Source organism: Lycorma delicatula, chromosome 1 (genome assembly GCF_047948215.1).
Source record: "Lycorma delicatula isolate Av1 chromosome 1, ASM4794821v1, whole genome shotgun sequence".
Classification (NCBI taxonomy): domain Eukaryota; kingdom Metazoa; phylum Arthropoda; class Insecta; order Hemiptera; family Fulgoridae; genus Lycorma; species Lycorma delicatula.
Window position 1 is genome coordinate 86,858,900 of NC_134455.1, and position 21,333 is coordinate 86,880,232.

Consider the following 21,333-nt stretch of genomic DNA (forward strand, 5'->3'; position numbering starts at 1 on the left):
GGGGACTGAAACTAACACAGCAGATCCTATCGCTTAATGCGACGTTTTATTCTCCTGATATGTTCCCTGTATGCATACACTTCAGTCACTCCTTGTAATAATAATAAAAATTTATAATGTACTGTATCTTTTACATGAAGTTTTCTTAAATAACAGGAAAATATTTGCAATTAATACATCATTTAAATATATTATTATAAACTGAAGATTAATTGAATATAGTTACTGCAGCCCAAAGGGATGGCTGTCATAACTATTACAGGTAATCACAAACAGAACTTACATTATTTTGAGCCTAACAAAAAATTTGTTAGGCTGCCCTGATTGCATTTAATACAATGTGCAATGTGCACTTAATACTGCGACTGGTATAAGTAGGTAATTCTGGTCTTTTTCTAAAAATTATAATTAAATATGGGCCAAATTTTCTAGGAATATTCATACGAGGTGCGACAATAAAGTAATGAGACTGATGTGAAAAAAAATGTTGCTTACCATTTTGGTCATGTTTAGTGTTGTCTCCTTCAAAGTAGTTCCCCTCTGATTGCACACACTTATTCCAGGGCTTCTGCCATTGATGGTAACACTTCTGGAACTTATCTTCTGTAATATCCTCCAAGACCCTCGTCACAGCTTTTTGGACATCTTGTGTTCTTTGAAAATGGTGTCCCTTGAACGCCATTTTGACTCTTCGAAATAGAAAAAAGTCGCACGGAGCGATATCTGGTGAATAAGGTGGCCGTACTAAAATTTGTACTAAAATTTGTTTTGAGGTTAAAAATTGCTGTACTGACAGCAGTATGGGATGGCATATTATCGTGATGCAGAATCCAATTATCAGCAATGTTGGCGCGGACACGAAGAACTCGTTTACGAAGTCTTTCTAAAATTTGTTTGTAGAAATATCGGTTAACTGTTTGTCCAGGAGGCACCCACTCTTTATGAACAATTCCCTTGGAATCGAAGAAACACAAGCATGCATTTCACTTTTGACTTTGAGCTTTTTTTGGTCTGGGTGATCCCTTTGAGCACCATTGCGAACTTTGGCGTTTTGTCTCTGGATCGTATTGAAAAAAACCAACCTTCATCACCAGTGATAACACGGCTTAACAAATCTAGATTGATTTCCATTTGCTCTAACAGATCGGCTGCCACATTTTTCCGTGTTTCTCGCTGTTATGTGAGATTTTTGGGGACTATTTTTGCACAAATCTTTCTCATACCAAGATCTGCAGTTAATATTAGACGAACCGTTTCTCGAATGATGTTGAGTTCTTCTGCAATCATTTTCACGGATAATCTTTGATCAGATCGTACGATTTCACGCACCCTGGTCAAGTTGACATCTGTCCGTGAGGTTGATGGTCGTCCACTGCGGTCTTCATCTTCAACATTCGTTCTGCCTTCACTAAAAATTTTATGCCACCGAAAAACTTGAGCTCTTGACATAACCTCCTCTCCAAAAGCCTTCTGAAGCTTACCATAAGTTGTCATCACGTTTTCATCCAATTTAACTCAACAGTTGCATCAATGTGCCGCTTGGACTAGAAATAGCTTATAGACCAAGGTCAAAGATGGTGTGCCTACGCAAGCTCCAGTGTTGCCACATCTTGCAAAGAAAAATCAGTCTCATTACTTTATTGTCGCACCTCATATTTTAGGAACGGGTAAAATATATCACAAAAAAAAAAGTATAAATAGTTGTTTGGTTTTTTAATTTTCTTTAATAATTTAACCATATAAAATAACTATAAACCTAGTTCTGCATATAAACCTAAGAGAAGAGAAATCAGATCAAATCTTTCATTTCAGGTCTCACATCTTATATATTCTAGGATTATACCCGATAAAAATAAAACCAACATAGCACAATAGAATTTCTTCAACAATGTTTGGCTACAGACAAGTAGAGTTACCTAACAAAATTGAAGACAGACTCAGTCTTTCAGATCAGTCGAATCCCAGTTGCTATTACGATTAAAATTCTGCAAATATAATATTGATATAGATATATGTAATATACATTGGGATAATGGTAAGCAATGATATTTCCCTTTTATTTACTGATTCTGTCACTTCAGTATATCACTAGGTTGTTGGTATGTGAAACTATCAACATCTGTACAAAAGTAGAGAACTGTGTAAAGAGTAAAGTGGATGAAAAACATTTGTTCAGAATCAAGAAAGTAGACAGTGGTATATGAGAGAAAATTGTCAGCTTTGACCAAACGGGAATGCATATTGATGAACGATTATTTCAATCAGACCTGGTTTATTACAATTGTTATTCTATAAAAATGCAGACTTGAAGCCAACAGATAAAATATATAAAAATGAAATTAGGATATACAGAGCTAATTGGGTATCATCATGATGGCACTTAAGCAACATCTGGGCTTGGGACTGTCTAAATACTTTCTCGAGCATGAAAAAGAATTGAAGAAGATTTATATTGGCCTGAAAACGTGGATAGAGATGTCGGCCCCATTAAGAGTCATAACACAGACAACACAAACAGACCTCATTGTGGACAAAAAGGACGTGGCAGAGGCACTCTTGGGAGTACTCACTGATGAGGATCTAATTGAGTTAATACCAAGAAGATGGCCTATGATGTACAGAGATAAACTCTGTATACTGAGGGAATTACTGAAAGAATCATGTAACACCTGCAGTTTACATGACATACCAAGTCATACACGACATACAAAGTTAGGAACTGTGTGGCAGTTCTCTTTCCGGCAGCTCCTGAACCAGAGAGGGATGAAGTGGTTGTGGATGACATAATCCCTTTTAACCTGCAGGATTTGATTACAGCAGGGAAAAAGATGAAGATACACAAGAGTCTGGGCCTGGACAGAATTCTTGTGGGGGTGATTCGTACTGTGGTTGAGGTAGTGCCAATTCCAGTTATTAATATTATGAACCACATACTCTACGGGGGATGTATTACACCCACATGGAAAGAGTCCAGACTCATTCTTTTGCGAAAGCCGGGTTCAGAAGATGTACCAGAAGGGTAGCGAACACTCTGTCTCACTAATGTCACCAAACTCTTGAAAAGAATGTTGGTGTCACACTTAGTGGATAATATTAACATCAACAGAAGTTTTAGCGACCACCATTTTGGGTTCTGAGTCAAGAGACAAATGTAGATGCTGCCAAAAGCATTGTCCAGCTACCAGATGCTGGTAAAACTCCTGCATGTTTTGCACAGGGTGCTTAAAATTGGCCATAACCAGAGAGGGTGTTGGAGGGAATTCAAAGAAGAATGGTCCTACAAGTTGCAAAGGCATATAATTCTGTCTCCACTGAAGCCATTATGGTGATCATGGGAGTAGTCCTCCCAGGCAGAACAATCTGGTTGCTCTGCCTTAATGGCTAGAGGCGAGGCACCTGCTAGAGGCTACGTAGATGCTTAACTGCAGACCCAGACCTAAGAGGATGGAAGAAAAAATAAAAGAGGAAAAAAAATGAATGTGAAAAGACCTATTACTAGAATTTTTCAATTATCATAAGACTGATTATTTATTATAATATTGGTCAAAGATCAATGTAGAAGGAGTACATTGAGATTTCATAATACCTTGTAGCTCACTAATTCTACTAGTATATTTTTTGTATAGCACTGTCAGTAATGTATAGTGCAGCTGTAAAAATTGTCAAAGACACATGGCAAAGTGTCTATACACGATCCACTTAAAAAGAATAAAGCAGTAGTTAGTAAATACGTAATTAGTGCAATAACGTATTATGCTTTATTTCAAGACATATTTAAATTTTGTTTCTCTTATATTTTATTTATTGTAATAGCTACCAGATTTACAACCAACTTCAAAATTCTTCCATGAACATACAGCCTATTTCAAGTCATAAATGTAAAAAAATAAGAATGGATCAACCACACTATCCTGAGCCACTAGAAGTTTTAATATTATGTGTATCTGAGAGCAGTGATTGACTGCATTTCCCATTTACTACTTAACTCTAATCTGCATATAAGAACAAACCCCATAGTTCAACACCACTCCATAATCTGAATCTTTAACATTTAGTTAAAAGTAATTCAACTGAGGCATTAGGATTATAGAAAAAATATACCAGTTGTTTCATATCCATCCATTAATATTTTTATAAATTTCATTAATACAGGTTCAAAAAACCATTAAGTATTTTGGTATGAATCCATGATAAGTAAATTAAATCAAATTATGTTTTTAATAGAAATGGCCCTTGATAAAAAGAATTTTTTTGAGAAATTACCCTTGATCATGGAAATTCATATCTCTCAAATATTTTTTTTTAAATATAGACAAATTATTGTCATCATGAATTCAAAGTAATCAACAATTCAGTATATTTTTGTTAAATTGTTCAGTTTTTAATTAATGAAGTTCCACTGAGTTATACATCCATGAGAAGATTGGTAATTCATTACAACTGTACTACTATAATTATGGTGTATATTATTACATTATCCTTTATATGATGTTGTAATTATAAATTCAATATATATATATATATAATACAATAAAAAAAAAAACTAGAATGTAAAATAAAAAACTAAAATTAAAATATATATAGTAAAATAAAGTAAAATTTAATCAATGTTTACTCAACCAGTTATAAACAAGTATATTTAATACAGTAACTGTTTGATTTGAATCTTTAGTTTCTATTACATACTGACAACCAAATTTAATCATATCTGAAGCATTTTGTACAACATCTGATCCTAACAAATTAGCAGTAACATTTATTAAAATTTTTATATCATTTTCATTAATATGACTAATAATCTTATTATTATTAAGTATTTGTAATATGTTTGTTAAATCATTAACAGAAGTAACATTAATCACTAATGATATAAGAATTAATTTTACATGTAATGAACAGTTTTTAAAATTAGTTGTTTTCTCTAAAAGGTTTACTAACGATGAATGAGTTTCATCAAAATCTTTGCAAATCAAGGAATGACTTATCCATGAAATGAGACCATAATTTGATACAAGCACATATCCAACATCCTGAATACCAATACATGATGAAATTACATCAATAATCAACACCTGGAAATTAAAAAAAACCATGAATACTATAAAATTATTTCACAAAATAAAACCAGTGATAAAAAAAAAATCAGTAATAAACCAATTAAATATTTGACTTCTATGATTAACAGCTACAAAATGTAAACAGTATCATCCTGTCTAGTCCAAAACAAACTCTGTATCAAGTTTTTTAAATTAATAATCAATTCTCTAAGTCACTTTAGTTTTCAGAGGATAACAAACAAAAGAAAACACATATTGGAAAACTCACCTAACATAACTGAAAAATGTAAACTTCTTATAAACATACTGATAGATAAAAAGATATATATTGATTCTTCATTTATAACCACTCACTGTATTTATTATGCCTTCCACAACTTACTAAATTAAGTAACTGATGAAGAAATTACAGTAACAAAAAGAAATGGAATAATTTTCACTATCTATTAAAATGTTTTGTAATATTACCGCAGTAAACCATTTTTAAACCTCCACTGATCTAATATTCGCATCTCTCTTCCTCTTTCATTCCAGATTGATTTAAACATTTCACTTCACTTATTTTATGTCTCAATTCAGTATTATTTTTCAACATAAACGCAGTTTTATAGCAAAGAGTAAAAATTTGTTAAAATATTTATTTTCTTATATTATCTACTCCACTTAGGTGAACCCTTTTCACAACATTTATTTCAAGATTTTAGTCAAAGTTTTATTTCAAAGCTTTGCTGTTGTTTTTGGAAGCACACATATGTAATTTTACATTTCTAATTTACTTTATATTCATAGTAACCACAAACTTTACTTCAATATAAACCAAATCAATACTTCAAACATTAATGAAACAATATGAAAATAGACACTTGCCATTAAAGAATGGTTTGATCAATTTAATAGTCAAATCAGACTACATAGTAGAGTGGTTAAAAAAATTTTTTTTTTATTTCACAATGCTCTCTTTTTCCTGTTTAGCCTCCGGTAACTACCGTTTAGATAATACTTCAGAGGATGAATGAGGATGATATGTATGAGTGTAAATGAAGTGTAGCCTTGTACATTCTTAGTTCGACCATTTCTGAGATGTGTGGTTAATTGAAACCCAACCACCAAAGAACACCGGTGTATCCACGATCTAGTATTCAAATCCACGTAAAAATAACTGGCTTTACTAGGACTTGAACGCTGGAACTCTCGGCTTCCAAATCAGCTCATTTGGGAAGACGCGTTCACCACTAGACCAACCCGGTGGGTTATTTCACAACGCTAAAGGGCACAAAAGTTACTGTTGGTACTGACAAGGAAAAAAGCAAAAAAAAAAAATTTATCTTTTACATATCTTCAGGTTGCACATTGCCGTTAAAGGTTGAAAAAAATCAGTAAAAACCATAAATTTACAATATTTTTGAAAGTATGTAAGGATGGTATTACTAGTCCTAAATCACATAAATGTTTCTCCAAGTATGTTAAAATAACTTATATAAATTGTATTTATATGGTATCTTTTGATCGCACATCGCCTTCTGAAATGTGTTAAATTGATGATTTTTGGCAAAATTTCAAAGTTTTACATTCTGTTACGTTCTTAAAACTAATAAAGTTGAGATGCTATAGTGATATTCAAGTACCTAAAAGTGCTTAATAAATAAGCGTTCAGTACTGGGATAGTGTTAGTACATGATTGTTTTCTTGTCAGTTTAGTCAACGTGTGCTTTTTACTTTGTACGAAATAAAAAAAGTATTGTGATCGCGAAAAATTTCAGTTTTAGATTTCAACGAAAATATCCATTTTGACTAGTTTCAGCATGATATCTATCAGTACATATGTACATACATGTCTCGCATATCTCAAAAATGATTCGCGGTAGTATGTTGAAATTTTTGTTTTATAACTGTGTAACATCTAGTTGTGCACCTCTCTCCCCTTTTGATTGTAATCGACTGAATCAAAAATCCAAAATCAAAATTTTTTTGGATTTTGGACTTTTTCTTAACTGCAGTAATAAGGCTTCATTGAGAAATTTTCAACAATATACATCATAATTGGTATTATTTTCACTAGTTCCAGTTATAGCCAAATGAAATTTTAATTAATGAAATAATTGGATCTATAAGGGGAATGCACATCGGTTCAAATCAGACTTCATATCCTTTTTTATTTTTTTAACTTTTTTTTTATTTATTCTTTAACATTTTTTTAAAAATAAAATTATTGATTTATTAATTATTAACCCGTGATAGTAAAAATATTTTATAATAAATAATTATTCAATAATAACAATAAAAAGAAGAATGTAAAACCGTGCAGTCATTGCTGGACACAAAACTTGGGTGAGACATCAAGGAGTGAGGTCTGAAAAATCCTCTCAAGAACTAATCGAGCAAAGAAAACTTACACAAAAAATTCTTAGGCAGGCCAAACGACAATTCCACAATAACATCACTAGGAAGATCGAGGAAAATTTCCATGGAACTAATTCCAGGGAATACTATGAAACCTTCAAAAGAAGATTGCAACGTTACCAGGCACCAACGTTAATGCTTAAGAACAAAAAAAAGAAAGATAGCACACAGCAATAGGGAAAATGCCCAAATCCTTGCCAAAGCATTCGAAGAACTTTTAAATGCAAAAGAGCCTGAAGAACTCCTGAGAATTGACACGGACACACCAGTGAAAACAGAGCAATCAAAATTAACTCCGCCTGCTCTAAAAGAGATTGAACAAGCCCTTAAGGAAATGAAAAACTATAAGGCGAGCGGAGAAGACCAAACAGTTGCCGAGCATTGGAAATACGCTGCACCTAACATCTTAGAGATATTGCAAAGGGAAGTTACTAAAATTTGGAACAGCGAGAGACTTCCAGACCAATGGTCAACAGCAATCATCCACCCCTTATTCAAGAAAGGTGATAAGATGGATCCAAACAACTATAGAAGGATCTCCCTATTAGATTGTACATACAAGATCTTCTCTAGAATACTTTATAACCGTATAAAGAATCAACTGTAGAAAGAATTAGGAGAATATCAGTGGGGATTCAGACCCTGGAGAAGTTGTGCAGAACAAATTATCACCTTAAAACTAATTATGGATATGTACAAGTTGCGACGCAAGGGCTTAATCATTACATTTGTGGATTTCAAGAAGGTATATGACAGTATCCATAGACCATCTATGCTTAGGATTCTGAGGAATTTTGGGCTGCACCCAAAACTAGTGAAAATGTTGGAGCTGACGATGACGGGCACCCGGTCGAAGGTGAAGTTCAGGGGGGAGGTATCGGAACCTTTTGACATAAGAACTGATCTCAGGCAAGGGGACGGATTGTCACAATTACTGTTTAATTGCACATTAGAATACATCATGCGACATTGGTACGAACAAAATCCAGAAAAAGTAAAAATTAGAAGTAAATTTAACAACGTAAGCCTTAACTGCCTTGGCTTCGCAGACGATCTAGCATTCCATGCACAAACAGAGGAAGAGGCTGAACACCAGATAGAATCATTGGCCTCTATCGCAGCGAAAATTGGACTTCAGATCTCGTATGAGAAGACAGAAATAATGTTCACTAGAAAGACACAGCGGAAACATTTGGAAATCAATGGTCGCAGAATTAAAATAGTATCAAAATTTAAATATTTGGGTGAATCCATCACATGGAATCTGAACGAGAAAATAGCCTGGCAAGAAAGTGCACACAGACTAGCAATGGCACAAGTGGTCACACGAAACACCTATAACAAGAAATGCATCTCCAAACAAGCCAAGATAAGACACTATAATACAGTGATCAAACCGGTAGTAATGTATGGGAGTGAAACACTGGGTCAAATCAAGATAGCATCGAGAACTGAAAAATTAGCCAAAATAGAAAGAAGGATCGTAAGGACCTCTATTGGCAGGATAAACTTGGTGGAAGGAAAGTGGAGATTACTCCCAAACCATAAAATCTATGAGGTCGTTACACCAATTACAGAAGAAATAAGAAAGAAAAAAATAAAATTCTTTGGCCACCTCTTGCGTTTGGAGGAATCAAGGAAAAGTAAACACTCTTAGAAAGATTGCTAAAGCTAAAAACGCAACCAGTGTGGCTCACTGAGGTGCTTCAAGACATCAAAGAAGCAGGCATTGCACAGCAAGATCTCAGAACAGGATCTGGAAATTATAACAACTTGCCTGGTGTTAAATTTGCAAAAAACCCCTAAAAAGAAAACGGGGACGGTTTGGACAGAGGAACGGAAAAGGGCATTTTTCCAGGAAAATGAAAGAGTATTGGAAGATAAGAAAAACTAAACATAAATGACTAATTGGTCCTTCCGGGCCATAACAAGAAAAAAAATATATGAAAAAAATCAGAAGTTGTTAGTGAAATAAAATTTTATGTACTTCTGAAAATGTGTATATGTAATTTAATAGGCATTATTATATATGTGTATATGTAACAGAGTTGGTGAAACATCTGATTATTTAATATTAATTGAAAATTATAATTTAGAATCGTATTATTTAATAAATTCAAATAACGACTGTTATTTGAATTATTGCATAAGGCTAGCCCACTACCCACTACAATATATGATTAAAAACTATGGGTATCCTAAATTTACTGATGTAAATGAATTGAATATGGACAAAGTGCAACATTCTGAATTATCAATAGACCTTAAGACGTTAGAATTAAAATAAAGAAACTATAATCTTAAACAATTTGTCGATGGTCAGGAAAAATAATATGGTCACAGGTGATACATCAATTTGGGTAATAATATTATATTAATTGTAATTATTATTTTTGTATTGTGTATTGAAACATTTATAGAAAACACACCTGTGCCTGATAATCAAAATCACAGTGTTTTATTTGGTAATGGGGGAGTTATGTTACAGTAAAATCCTGACGCATTGCATTCCTTAACCCACATATGCTTCTTATCACTTAATATTTAAAAATCTACTGTATGATGAAATGTAATGCAACTGCATCCTGTACCAAGTGTACAGAATAATTATTCAGTTCTAAATAAACTCTCATTGACTAAAGTTCTATTGCAGTACTTTTTCGATGCACTTCATTGTCCTATTTAATTCATCACTAACACATATGCAAAATGATATTAAAACTTAACTACTTATAATTAATGTATACCAATTGTAATAACGTTAATTGTATAAATAGGAAAACAATGAAGAAGAAGAATATAAAATTCACGAACACAACAAGAATTAATTAAAATTAAATCACCAGAATACAAGCCATGCTGAGTTAAAGAGAAAATTATTACTCTATAACAAGCAGAAAAAAATAAAATAAATATTAAAAAGATAACTGAAAAAAATCTCTTATCTTAAATAAAGTTCATGTTTGATTTATTAATAATTATTAACCTCTGATTGTAAAAAAATTTTTACGATAAATTAGAATTCAATAAGTTATTAATGAAATAAAATTTTATGTACTTTTCATTTTTTTTTTAAATGTGTATATGTACATTAATAATCAAACAAGGAGGTCATGTGGTAGCCACATCAGATTATTTTATTAAGTGTTTGTGATTACAAGTGCAAGTGCCTTTACTGCTGTGATGTATGTGCCAAAGAAGTTAGGCGAAGGGTGTAATAACTAGAAAGGATTTCGAATGCCCTATATTCGGCCACCCACAGGACTTGTTATTTTAACAAGCTACCAACACATGAGGATGTTCTCCGCTGTTACTTTTAAGAGAGATTTAACTTGGCTGTTGAAACAAACAACAAGAGTGTGGTGTCCTTTTCAAAAGTAGCCGCAACAGTTGCACACAAAATTAAGTGTTTGTATGACAAAGCTTCCATCCCAACTGTGACAGAATACAGAGTGGTCCACATTTATTAAGCTTACTATGAATCGTATTGTAAGTTCAGAAAATGATAGTCATGATAAAAACAATCCAACATTCAAACTGAGACTTGATGAATTTATAAAGAAAGGTTCCTTGCTGCATGTAAATATCTAATTATTGCTAGCGACTGTACTTGCAAGAGAACTCCAGATCCATGTGTGTGTTCAATAAGTATTAACTGCATATGTAAAAAAGAAAAAAAATCCTGCCCTGGAGTTACGATTTATATACTTGCAGAGAAAATATGGCATTGGGAAAAATCAGGTTCTATGAAAGGAACAAAAAGAATTATTGATAGAAACAAGGGTAAATATTATGAAAGAAAACAATCTTAACTCTTAGACTTATGCAAAAACGATGAAGTACACACAGAGGTTTGTGATTCACAAATTTCTGATGACAGTGACCAAGAACAACATTATTGTCAAGATTAGCCATGCCTACCTTTTCGCACAAATCAGAATATAAAGCCTTAGTGATGGAAAAAAATGTGTAACATTTCAAAGTAAGGAGTAAAAGTAAAAAAGTGTAGGGTACAAACTATGAAAATTTTTAAATGTTTTAAAATTGTAAATAATGTAAATAACACACCCTAATCATTGTTTTGGTTAGGTAGGTTGTGGGTGGAACTTGAAGTGCAGCCACCTCCCCGGTGGTGAGTTCTGAGTCATTTTGTACAGCAAAATGAGCAAAGTACTACATACAAAATAATTATTGGAACTTTATTTCATTCAGCTGCGTGATTAAAAAGAATTAAAATAATAGTGTCACTGAAGCAGGTTTATGTTCTTAACACTTTTACATCTGTGTATACAAATATACCACTTTTATATTATTTATTTTAAAATCAAATATAAAGTTTGCTCAATAGGGCGTGACTAGGACTAGGGCCAATGCAGCATTAGTCACTTTTTAATGCAGCTGCATGACCAGTTAGTATTAAATTAAGAGTTTTATTTTACTATACTTTTTTTTAAGCAGTAGTACTTCTAGATACAAGAATATAACTGTAATATCTCTATTAGATTTGTTATAAACACATAATAAAAAGTAAAACTTTGAAATTTTGCTAAAATTACCAATTTAATACATTTTAGATGGCAATGTGCGACCAAAAAATACCATATAAATATAATTTATAAATATTTAAGTTATTTTACCAAACTTGGAGAAAAGTTTATGCTATATAGGACTTAGTCATACCATCCTTACACACTTACAGAAAATATTGGAAATGAATGGTTTTTTCTGATTTTTTCAAACTTTAATGGCAAAGCGTGACTTGAAGATATGTAAAAAAATTAATTTTTGTGTATTAATAAATGTAGGACCAGGGTAATGAAAACCTTACATTTAAGAAGAAAGAAAGAGAAAATAATAATGAAAAGAAGAATCTACAAGGACTAACAGGAATTCTTTTCTCAGACTAACAGATCCATTTAACAATCTGTTCTTTGTAATACAGATATTGGCACCTCCAAAAGCTGTTGTTCAACCAGAAGGGTTACCGAACCAGAATAGGAATTTATAGAAAAACATAAGGGTGCGAACGATAAAAATTATTACGCTTCAATAATTAAAGGAATGAAACAAATACTGGTTCTGCAAGCCAGGGGATATAAAAATTGCCAGGGACCAGCAGAGATAGTAAGTAGTTCTGCAAAGCCATGTTCAGTGTAGTCGTGATAACAAGCGATAACAGAGTTAGTTTCACAAACCTGATTTTGACGCAGTTGTGGTGACAGTGATATCAGTAAGCATGTGATAAAAATCTGTGAAGAGTACATCAAGAGTATTCCAGCGTGGACAGTGGGTGAATGCAGGAAGTTGTATGGTGAATTATTAGCAAATAGTAGTTAAAATGACAGTATTCTACTCGTTCATAAATTGAGAGTAGTTCTATTATAAACAGTAAAAGTAATAATATTTGTAGAAAATTGAATTGTATGAACTTTAGCCTTTTCTAGTGTTATCTTTTTGTTAATGCAATTTCAGGTTCTAGTGGTCATTATAACATTTTTAGTAAATTACATTATTCTGGTTTTTATGATTTAACTATCAGTAAAGAAATCTTGTTTTTACAAGGTCTGTTCAAAAAATACGTTGACTAACATCATAAAACAAAATGTATTTATTTACAAGTTACTTGTCTGGGTCCCCTTCAAAGTACTCTCCTCCCCGACACACACACTTATCCCAACGGTGTATCCACTATTGGAAACAGTCCTGGAACGCTTCTTTTGAGATGTTCTTCAGTTCATTCATCACATTTGCCTCAATCTCGGCAATCATCTCAAATCTTCTTCCTTTCAAAGGTCTTTTGAGTTTGGGAAACAAGAAGTCACAAGGAGCGAGGTCAGGTGAGTAGGGTGAGTGGGGAAGAACAGTGATCGAGTGTTTGGCAAAAAACTCATGAGTTCTGAGGGCTGAATGGGCTGGAGCGTTGTCATGATGAAAAAACCAGTCACCACTCTTCCACATTTGTGCCCTTTTCCGCCGGATAGTGTCTCACAGACATTTGAGAACTTCAATCTAGTAGGTCTGGTTCACTGTGGAGCCTTGGGGGAAGTACTCAAGGTGGACTATGCCCTGAACATCAAAAAAAAACTGTCAACATCACCTTCACATTGGAACGGCGAATTTTTTTTGGTCTCGGAGATGTATCACCCACCCACTGGGATGACTGAACCTTTGTTTCGATCATCCAAGATTCATCACCTGTTATGATCCTTGACAAGAACTTTTCATCTTGAATGTTCAAGCAATTCTTAACAAGCCTGGATGCGATGGGCTTTTCGGTCTCCGTCATCAGGCGTGTAACAAATTTTACAGCAACGCGGTGCATCTTCAATTTTTCAGTCAAAATCTCATAACATGATCCAACTGATATTCCACACTCTTCAGCAAGCTCTCTGATGGTCAGAAGTTGATTTGCTCGAACCAGGGTGTTGATTTTGTCTACATGTGAGTCGTCCGTTGACGTGGACGGACATGCAGGATGTTCATTGTCTTCAGTCGACTGACGACCATCTTTAAAACATCTATGCCACTTAAAACAAGTCGCACGCTTCAAAGCAACATCGCCATAAGACATCTTGATCATATCAAAAGTTTCACTCACAGATTTTCCGAGTTTAACACAAAATTTCATAGCATCTCTTTGCTCGTTGAATTCACTCATTCTAAAACCCACCAAACAAACAACCGCGTACCTAAGCAACCAATAATGATATTTGCAATCAAAAACCTGCATTGTAATCAGCTGATCTGTATGAACATGGTGATGACAAGCAGATGTGACTGGAACCAACTGCACCCGATCAATTCAAATAGTCTACATATTTCTTGAACAGACCTCATATGTTAAACTATTTTGTATGTTAAATACACTTATTTTCATTATTATTATTTTTATTTTTGATAAATTGTATTTATAAGAAATTTTTAGTTAGTTGTATATTTATATATTCAGTGGCCCATCTGCTTTATTTCTACTACATTTTATTACTTTTGCTTTGTTATTGTTTACTTTCATGTGGTAGTTCTTGTGAAGGACTTCATCCATGCCGTTCATTGTTTCTTCTAAATCTATTTTACTCTTTAATAGAATTACTATATCATCAGCAAATTGTAGCATCATTGTCTTTTCACCTTGCACTGTTACTCCAGATCTAAATTTTTCTTTAACATCATTAACTGCTAGTTCTATGTAAAGATTAAAAAGTAATGGGAATAGGGAACATCTCTGTTAAACTCCCTTTTTTATTACTGCTTCTTTCTTATGCTCTATGATTATTTCTGTTCCAGTTTGGTTCCTGTAAATGTTAGCAATTTTTCTTCTATCTCTATACTTCAACACTACATTTTTTTAAAATGCTGAACATTTTATTCCAGTCTACATCATCAAATGCCTTTTCTAATTCTATAAATGCCAAGTATGTTGGTTTCTTTTTCTTTAATCTTCCTTCTACTATTAATCTGGGAGCTAAAACTGCTTGCCTTGTCCCTATACTTTTTCTGAAACCAAATTGGTCTTTTCCTAACACTTCCACTCTCCTCTCAATTCTTCTGTACAGAATTCTAGTTAAAATTTTTTATGCATGAGTAATTACACTAATTGTTCTGTATTCTTCACATTTATCTGCTCTTTCTTTCTTTGGTATCATGACAATAACACGCTTTTTGAAGCCTGATGGAACTTCCCCTTTTTCGTAAATATCACACACCAGTTTGTATAATCTATCTATTGCTTCCTCACCTGCACTGGGCAGTAATTCTGCAGGTATGTTCACTAGCATTCTTACATTTTCTCATTTATCCATCAGCTGCAATATATCCCATGATATCCAAGGTTTTCTACTAGTTCTCTTTGTTCCACCTTGTTCTCTAAGTTCGCTTCTGTTAATTTAAGAATTTCCTTTTTAACATTCTCCCATTCTTCTTTTATATTTTCTACAGTTTCATTTTTACTCAGACCTCTTGCAATGTTCTGCTCAAAAATTTCTTTACCTCCTCTTCCTCAAGCTTCTCTAAATTCCACTAATTCATCTGACACCTTTTCTTTAGGTTTTTAACCCCTAATCTAAATTTCATTATCACTAAATTATGGTCGTTATCAATGTCTGCTCCTGGATATGCTTTGCAGTCGACAAGCTGGTTTCTAAATCTTTGCTTAATCATGATACAATCTATCTGATACCTTGCAGTATCGCCTGGCTTTTTTTCATATGTATATTCTTCTATTATGATTTTTAAACTGGTGTCTGTTAACAGAATTGCTTTTACAAAACTCCACAAATAGTAGTCACAAGGCATTAAAACTGTACTTCTTGGTGGCCTACTTATCAACATCATGTTTTCATCAGGTGCACAAGGCTAATTCAACATCTGAAAAAGAGTTCTTCCAAATAATTTTGGACCTCTATATGACAGTGAGGAGATCTTCACAAGAATGAAGTTCTCAGTGTTTTCCTCAATTTGAGATATTAGCCATTCGTTTAAATGTCAAGATAAATTCCTTCAGTTACTGTTTGTAAAAAAAGAATGGTCTGTACATCTTTATGCAGAAAATAGCACAAAATACATTCACTTTAGGCAAACAGCTTGTATATTGCACAGTTTTCTATTCCCCATACTTATTTGTTGTGTTTATTGATTTCCTCTAATTTAAAACTTGTCACCAAAAATTGGGCGATGAAAGGAAACCATCTTCTTCATTAACAAATTCGTACATGTCCACATAGAAATCTTCATGCAAGGCTTTACTGTTATCACTTAAACACTGCACTAACTGTAATTTAAAGGTGTATTTTTCAACTCTTTCTGCAAAATTTTCTAAACAGTTGGTTGTAGAATTTGTAATTCTAAACTTGGTGATCTAGTTGATTTATCTAGACTATACTGGTTTATGGCACAAATCCACTTTACTTCTGACACAGGAGGTTTTCTTTTTAGACAGATACTCATGTTTACTAATTCCTTTTTCCAGGAATATACAGATTGCCTTGTTTGTGATCATTTATTACACTTTGTTCTGATACATTGAGCTTGTATTTCATATCCTACATGTCTGGTCTGAAATATTTCATTTCAACCCCACTGTGTTTTAATAAAGGGTCATGGAAACAATACTATAACGTAACTCCATTACTTTTACTTATTAATGAATAACTTAAAATTCTTACTAAACAAAATAAGCAAGAAACAATGATAACTTAATCAGAATATTCTCAATATAAAAGATATTGAACTAGGGTAAAAATTATGGAAAAGAGCCAGACATTATGAGGAATAAAAATTAATGAACTAGTGTTAGTTTTTACAAAACTATAATTTTATTGTAAACATTAATAAACTATTAATTTCGTAATAAACAATAGACAACCAAATTACCCACATTTAAAAAAAAAATTTAGTTCAAATTTGAATTCATAAAATATCTAAATAATTTTGATATACATCAATCATAGGAGGTGGTTTCCATATTATAGACTACTACAAATATTTAAAGCTCATTTAGTTTTATTGGTCATCACTGCTCTAGAAGCTCACACTTCTTTTTACATCTTTTCAGCTTAATCTTAACGTTTTTCAAAACAGCAGGAAATTGCAGGAATGGCAAATTTAATGGAAATGAGGTAAGCAGTACAGTTGCATTATTCCTGGCAAAAAATTGCAGAACAATCAACACAATGTAAACTGGAAAATTGTCTTAATGCAATAACTAGTTGTATTGACAAAGATTATGAAACTATCCTTCTCACATTTTCACTTAGTGATAATGAAAAATACCATTAAAATTAGGATAAGGATGGGATAGAAGGTGATAAACTATTGTATTAGATCAGTTATTAGAAATTAAAAAAATGTGGTTGAAAATCAGTAAATACCAGATTCTTCAGACTTGGCTTTTAACCAATTTCCACTTCCTCTCAAAGATTTTAAACAGTCCTCATCAATTCCAACTGGCAAGATACTAAACTTTTTCCAATATTTTGAGGAGCTGTGCTGGTCAAAAGTTTCTTTGTGTGGTAACCTGTTGAAGTTATGTGTCTATGAATAACATAAGAGATTCAAAAATTGAAATAATGACCCCCCCCCCAGAAGTAGACAACCAAAAACAAAAATGGTGGACACAAATGCGAACATGGTGAGAGATTTAATACAGTTTGATAGATGAATACAAATGCAGTTAAAGGCTGCTGATGAAAACAATGATGATCCCGTAAATATTACAAAATTCTGCTAAACGGGAAAGAGTTGAATTGTAAAATAATAAATGGACAATTTATCTGTTTATCATGACAATACACTTGGAGCATTCAACATGAGAGTTTATGACCAAAATATCAATTACCAAATTTGGTCATCCTACTTATTCACCTTATTTAGTCCCCTGTTGACAGCTGTTCCCAAAGTTGAAGGCTGTGTTAGAGAGACAAAAACTTTCTAACATCACTGTTATCCAGCATTATGTGTTAAAGGAAATCAAGAGTATTCTGAAAAAATGATTTCCAAGTCTTTTACAAAAAATGAGAACATCATCCAAACCACTGTTTAAAAACAAAAGGGAATACTTCAAAGTGTACAGCAATAACTAATGTTACTGTACAAGCCTTATTTACAAGCTAATGTATGTTGTGTATTCTTTCACAACATACATTAGCTATTACATACATTAACATTGTGAAAGAATAATACAAACTGTGAAACAGCTTGTAATAGAAGTCAATATTCTCAACCAAGTTCATCTCAGCATCACATGATATACTAACTCAAGCACTAGCTAAAAGTACCAGCTAGCTATTCTTTATACTAGTTTCTCAACCTGAGGGTCATGGTAATATGAGAGGGAGATTGCAAAATTAGCCTACAACTACACATAAACAATAATGAAATCATTTTATGAGAAAAAAGATAATTTATTATAAACATTTTGCTTACATTTACAAGTACACATGTAAAGAAAATGAATTAATAAGATGGTTGCATTTGTTTTTCATTTAAGAGTTTCAACATACACGATCTATGTTAGAAACACATAAAAGCAAATTGTTTACAAGAGAAAAAAGACGATTCCTATATTTAGTTTTTAGTGCAACCGAAAAGAAAAAACATCACTGGGGTAAGACGTGGTGAAAGGGATTAATATTTTCAATGCTTCTGTACTACATTTATAATAATATTCATTTCAATGAGCAAGCCAAAGGTATATGAATTGTAGATATTGCAGATATGAATTGTAGTAGTAACATTTTATCAGCAGACACTTTGAAGAGCTGGTCATGAATCTCTACTAATAACTTAGCAGCTGCAACAACATTTTCACTAAATGGATTCAGTACCCACCTATTTGAGAAAACATTTTTATATTCTGGAAAATACTCCACTAACTGAATTTTGAACTCATGCAAATGCATCTTCATGCTATCCAAACAGTAGTGATTAATACTGCCTTCTTCATCTATATTTTTATCAATATAATTGCAAGCAAGTGGAGACATATCAAATTTTTTGCTCTGAAGGCGATTAATCCAGATATCAAGCTTCTTAATGAAAGCATGAATTTTATCATTAATAAAATGTTTTCATCATGTACTTGTGAATTCCAATTACAGTTGTTTAAATGTAAAAATATATCACCATCATATATATTCATTATTCTGTAAAAACAATGAGAATGACGCTTGTTTATCCTGGAAATATATTATTAATTCACCTTGCAATTCCCATAACCAGGTTAACACTTCCCCCACAATAACCACCTGACTTCTGTATGGAAAAGAATTTTTCTTTTTGCTCATTTCATGGCATAATTTTACAAACAGCTTATTCTGTAACAGTTGAATTTTCATAAAAAACATTTTTACAGCTTTACAAAGAATTTATTTGGGATTTTTTTGGCACGTTTTTTTATGGCAACAGCATGTCTGTGATGGAAGCAGTGCATCCATTCCGTTCTTGGTATAAGACTATAAAACAATCTTTTAATTTTTAATTGAAACCCAACCACCAAAGAACACCAGTATTCACCATCTAGTATTCAAATCCATGTAAAAGTAACTGCCTTTACTAGGATTTGAACCTTAGAACTCTCGACTTTGAAATCAACTGATTTGCGATGACGAGTTAACCACTAGACCAGCCCAAAGGGCAGATTACATTGTACTACAAAAATGACTAACTTCTCTTAACATAAAAAAATAAGACACATTTATACATATTAATCAGTGAACAATCCATGTAACAGCACACCGAGAGATATCGTCCTGAGCATCAATAGCACATATTTAAATTAACTATAAATGAATTGATATAAATGCATAAATTAAAAATTTCAGTAAAAAGACATAATAATTAATAATACTTGCCTTTAAATCTTTAGGAGTATGGACAAATGAGTAAAACGTCATTAAAATTTTGAAAACTAAATTCTGAAACAATAAGTTCATGTCAACTTTTTGTCTAGTACCATCTCTAAGCACCTCTAAAATCCATTTTTGATGTTCTCTAAGGTAAAAAAATAAAAGGTAAAGTTAATGTACATAAATTAAATTTACCAAGATAATAAGATTAATAAACTACAATTAAAAAAAATATATATATAATTAAGATATTGACAAGAAAGATACAGAAAATTAAGTAACACACACGTAGGTTATCCATTACAACTGTTAAAATATGCAAAGTGCTTCATGCACCAAATGAACAAACACAAAAAATGAAAATAACATGTTCATGAGACAAAATGTGCTACATAAGAAAGCAGTAAACTTATATTCATTTACAGATTTGTTTAATCACACAAGCGCAAACATGTTTATTTACTCAAACTGGCAACGTCAGGTTATCATGCAATTTACAGTTGCTCAATATTACTTGGTTATAAGATGAATTAGCATATGAAAATTGTCAAGCCTGAACATGAGGAATCAACTCAAAGCCTCCTGGAAGAAAGGTAAAGATCTAATTTCTTTTGCCAAGGAGATACAAAAACATTGATGTAATGTAAAGATATCAGTGCATTTTAAATTAGAGATCAGTAGATATAATATAGATATATATAATTGAAGACAACTTCTGAAAATATTTTCTTTAATGTACTTTTAAATAAAATATTTTTGTAACATACAGCAATATGTTAAAGTACACTAAAGAAACTCAATATTCATAAAAAATAAAAATCTACACTTATATTATCAATCCTATATATTATATATATATCCTATAATCCTTATATTATCAATTCTGGAATAATTTTATTCTTGCTAAAATAATTACTAACTATTCACTGTTTTGGTTTTGATTAGTAGTCTATATCAGGGGTGGCCAACTTTTTTGTATATAAGACCAACTTTTTATCATAGGCCTGGTCTAAGGGGGAAGAAGGGGTGTGAAATGCATACTGTTTATACACTGTGTTTCAGTATAAGGTGCATTCCAGCGAGGTATGGGTAGATAAGTAAAATATATTATTTTTTAAATCACTTATTAAGTTTTCGAGATATAGGCTCATGAAGAAAATAAATTTCCAGACCCAAACTTTTGACAACAGCATTCCGTACATGCGGTACCTAAAAAATTAGATTTTCCGACACTTTTTCAACATAGATTTTACTAACTTAAATTGCAATTTAATTTTTTTATCAACTGCAATGTATAAGTTGTACTATTTGTTCGTAAATATAAAAAAGTTGTTATAAAAATGCACACTATGGCTGATAATTTGATTTCAATATTTCACTTTCGCGTTTTTTGGGGCCAGGAAAATTTATAATGAAAGAATAATATGACTTGCTTTTTGCTAATCTATCAATAGCTCGCTGAGTACACCTTGTACTGAAATATAGATATATGGCTTATGTATCTACATAAAAAACAACGATAATAATTATTTAAA

At 32.3% G+C, this 21,333-nt stretch overlaps 1 protein-coding gene across 3 annotated transcripts in view; it reads right to left on the bottom strand.

Annotated features, from left to right (window-relative positions):
• Window positions 1-4,577: 4,577 nt before the first annotated feature.
• LOC142319837 (nucleolar pre-ribosomal-associated protein 1) overlaps window positions 4,578-21,333 on the bottom strand; it is a 246,924-nt gene continuing 230,168 nt past the window's right edge. For all 3 annotated transcript variants that reach the window (XM_075357521.1, XM_075357512.1, XM_075357518.1), the window contains exons 25-26: window positions 19,805-19,943; window positions 4,578-5,072 (exon numbers count right to left, since the gene is read on the bottom strand). In XM_075357521.1, the coding sequence (XP_075213636.1) occupies window positions 4,605-5,072; window positions 19,805-19,943 (607 nt within the window). In that variant the 3' untranslated portion in view covers window positions 4,578-4,604. The remainder of the gene's footprint in view (window positions 5,073-19,804; window positions 19,944-21,333) is intronic.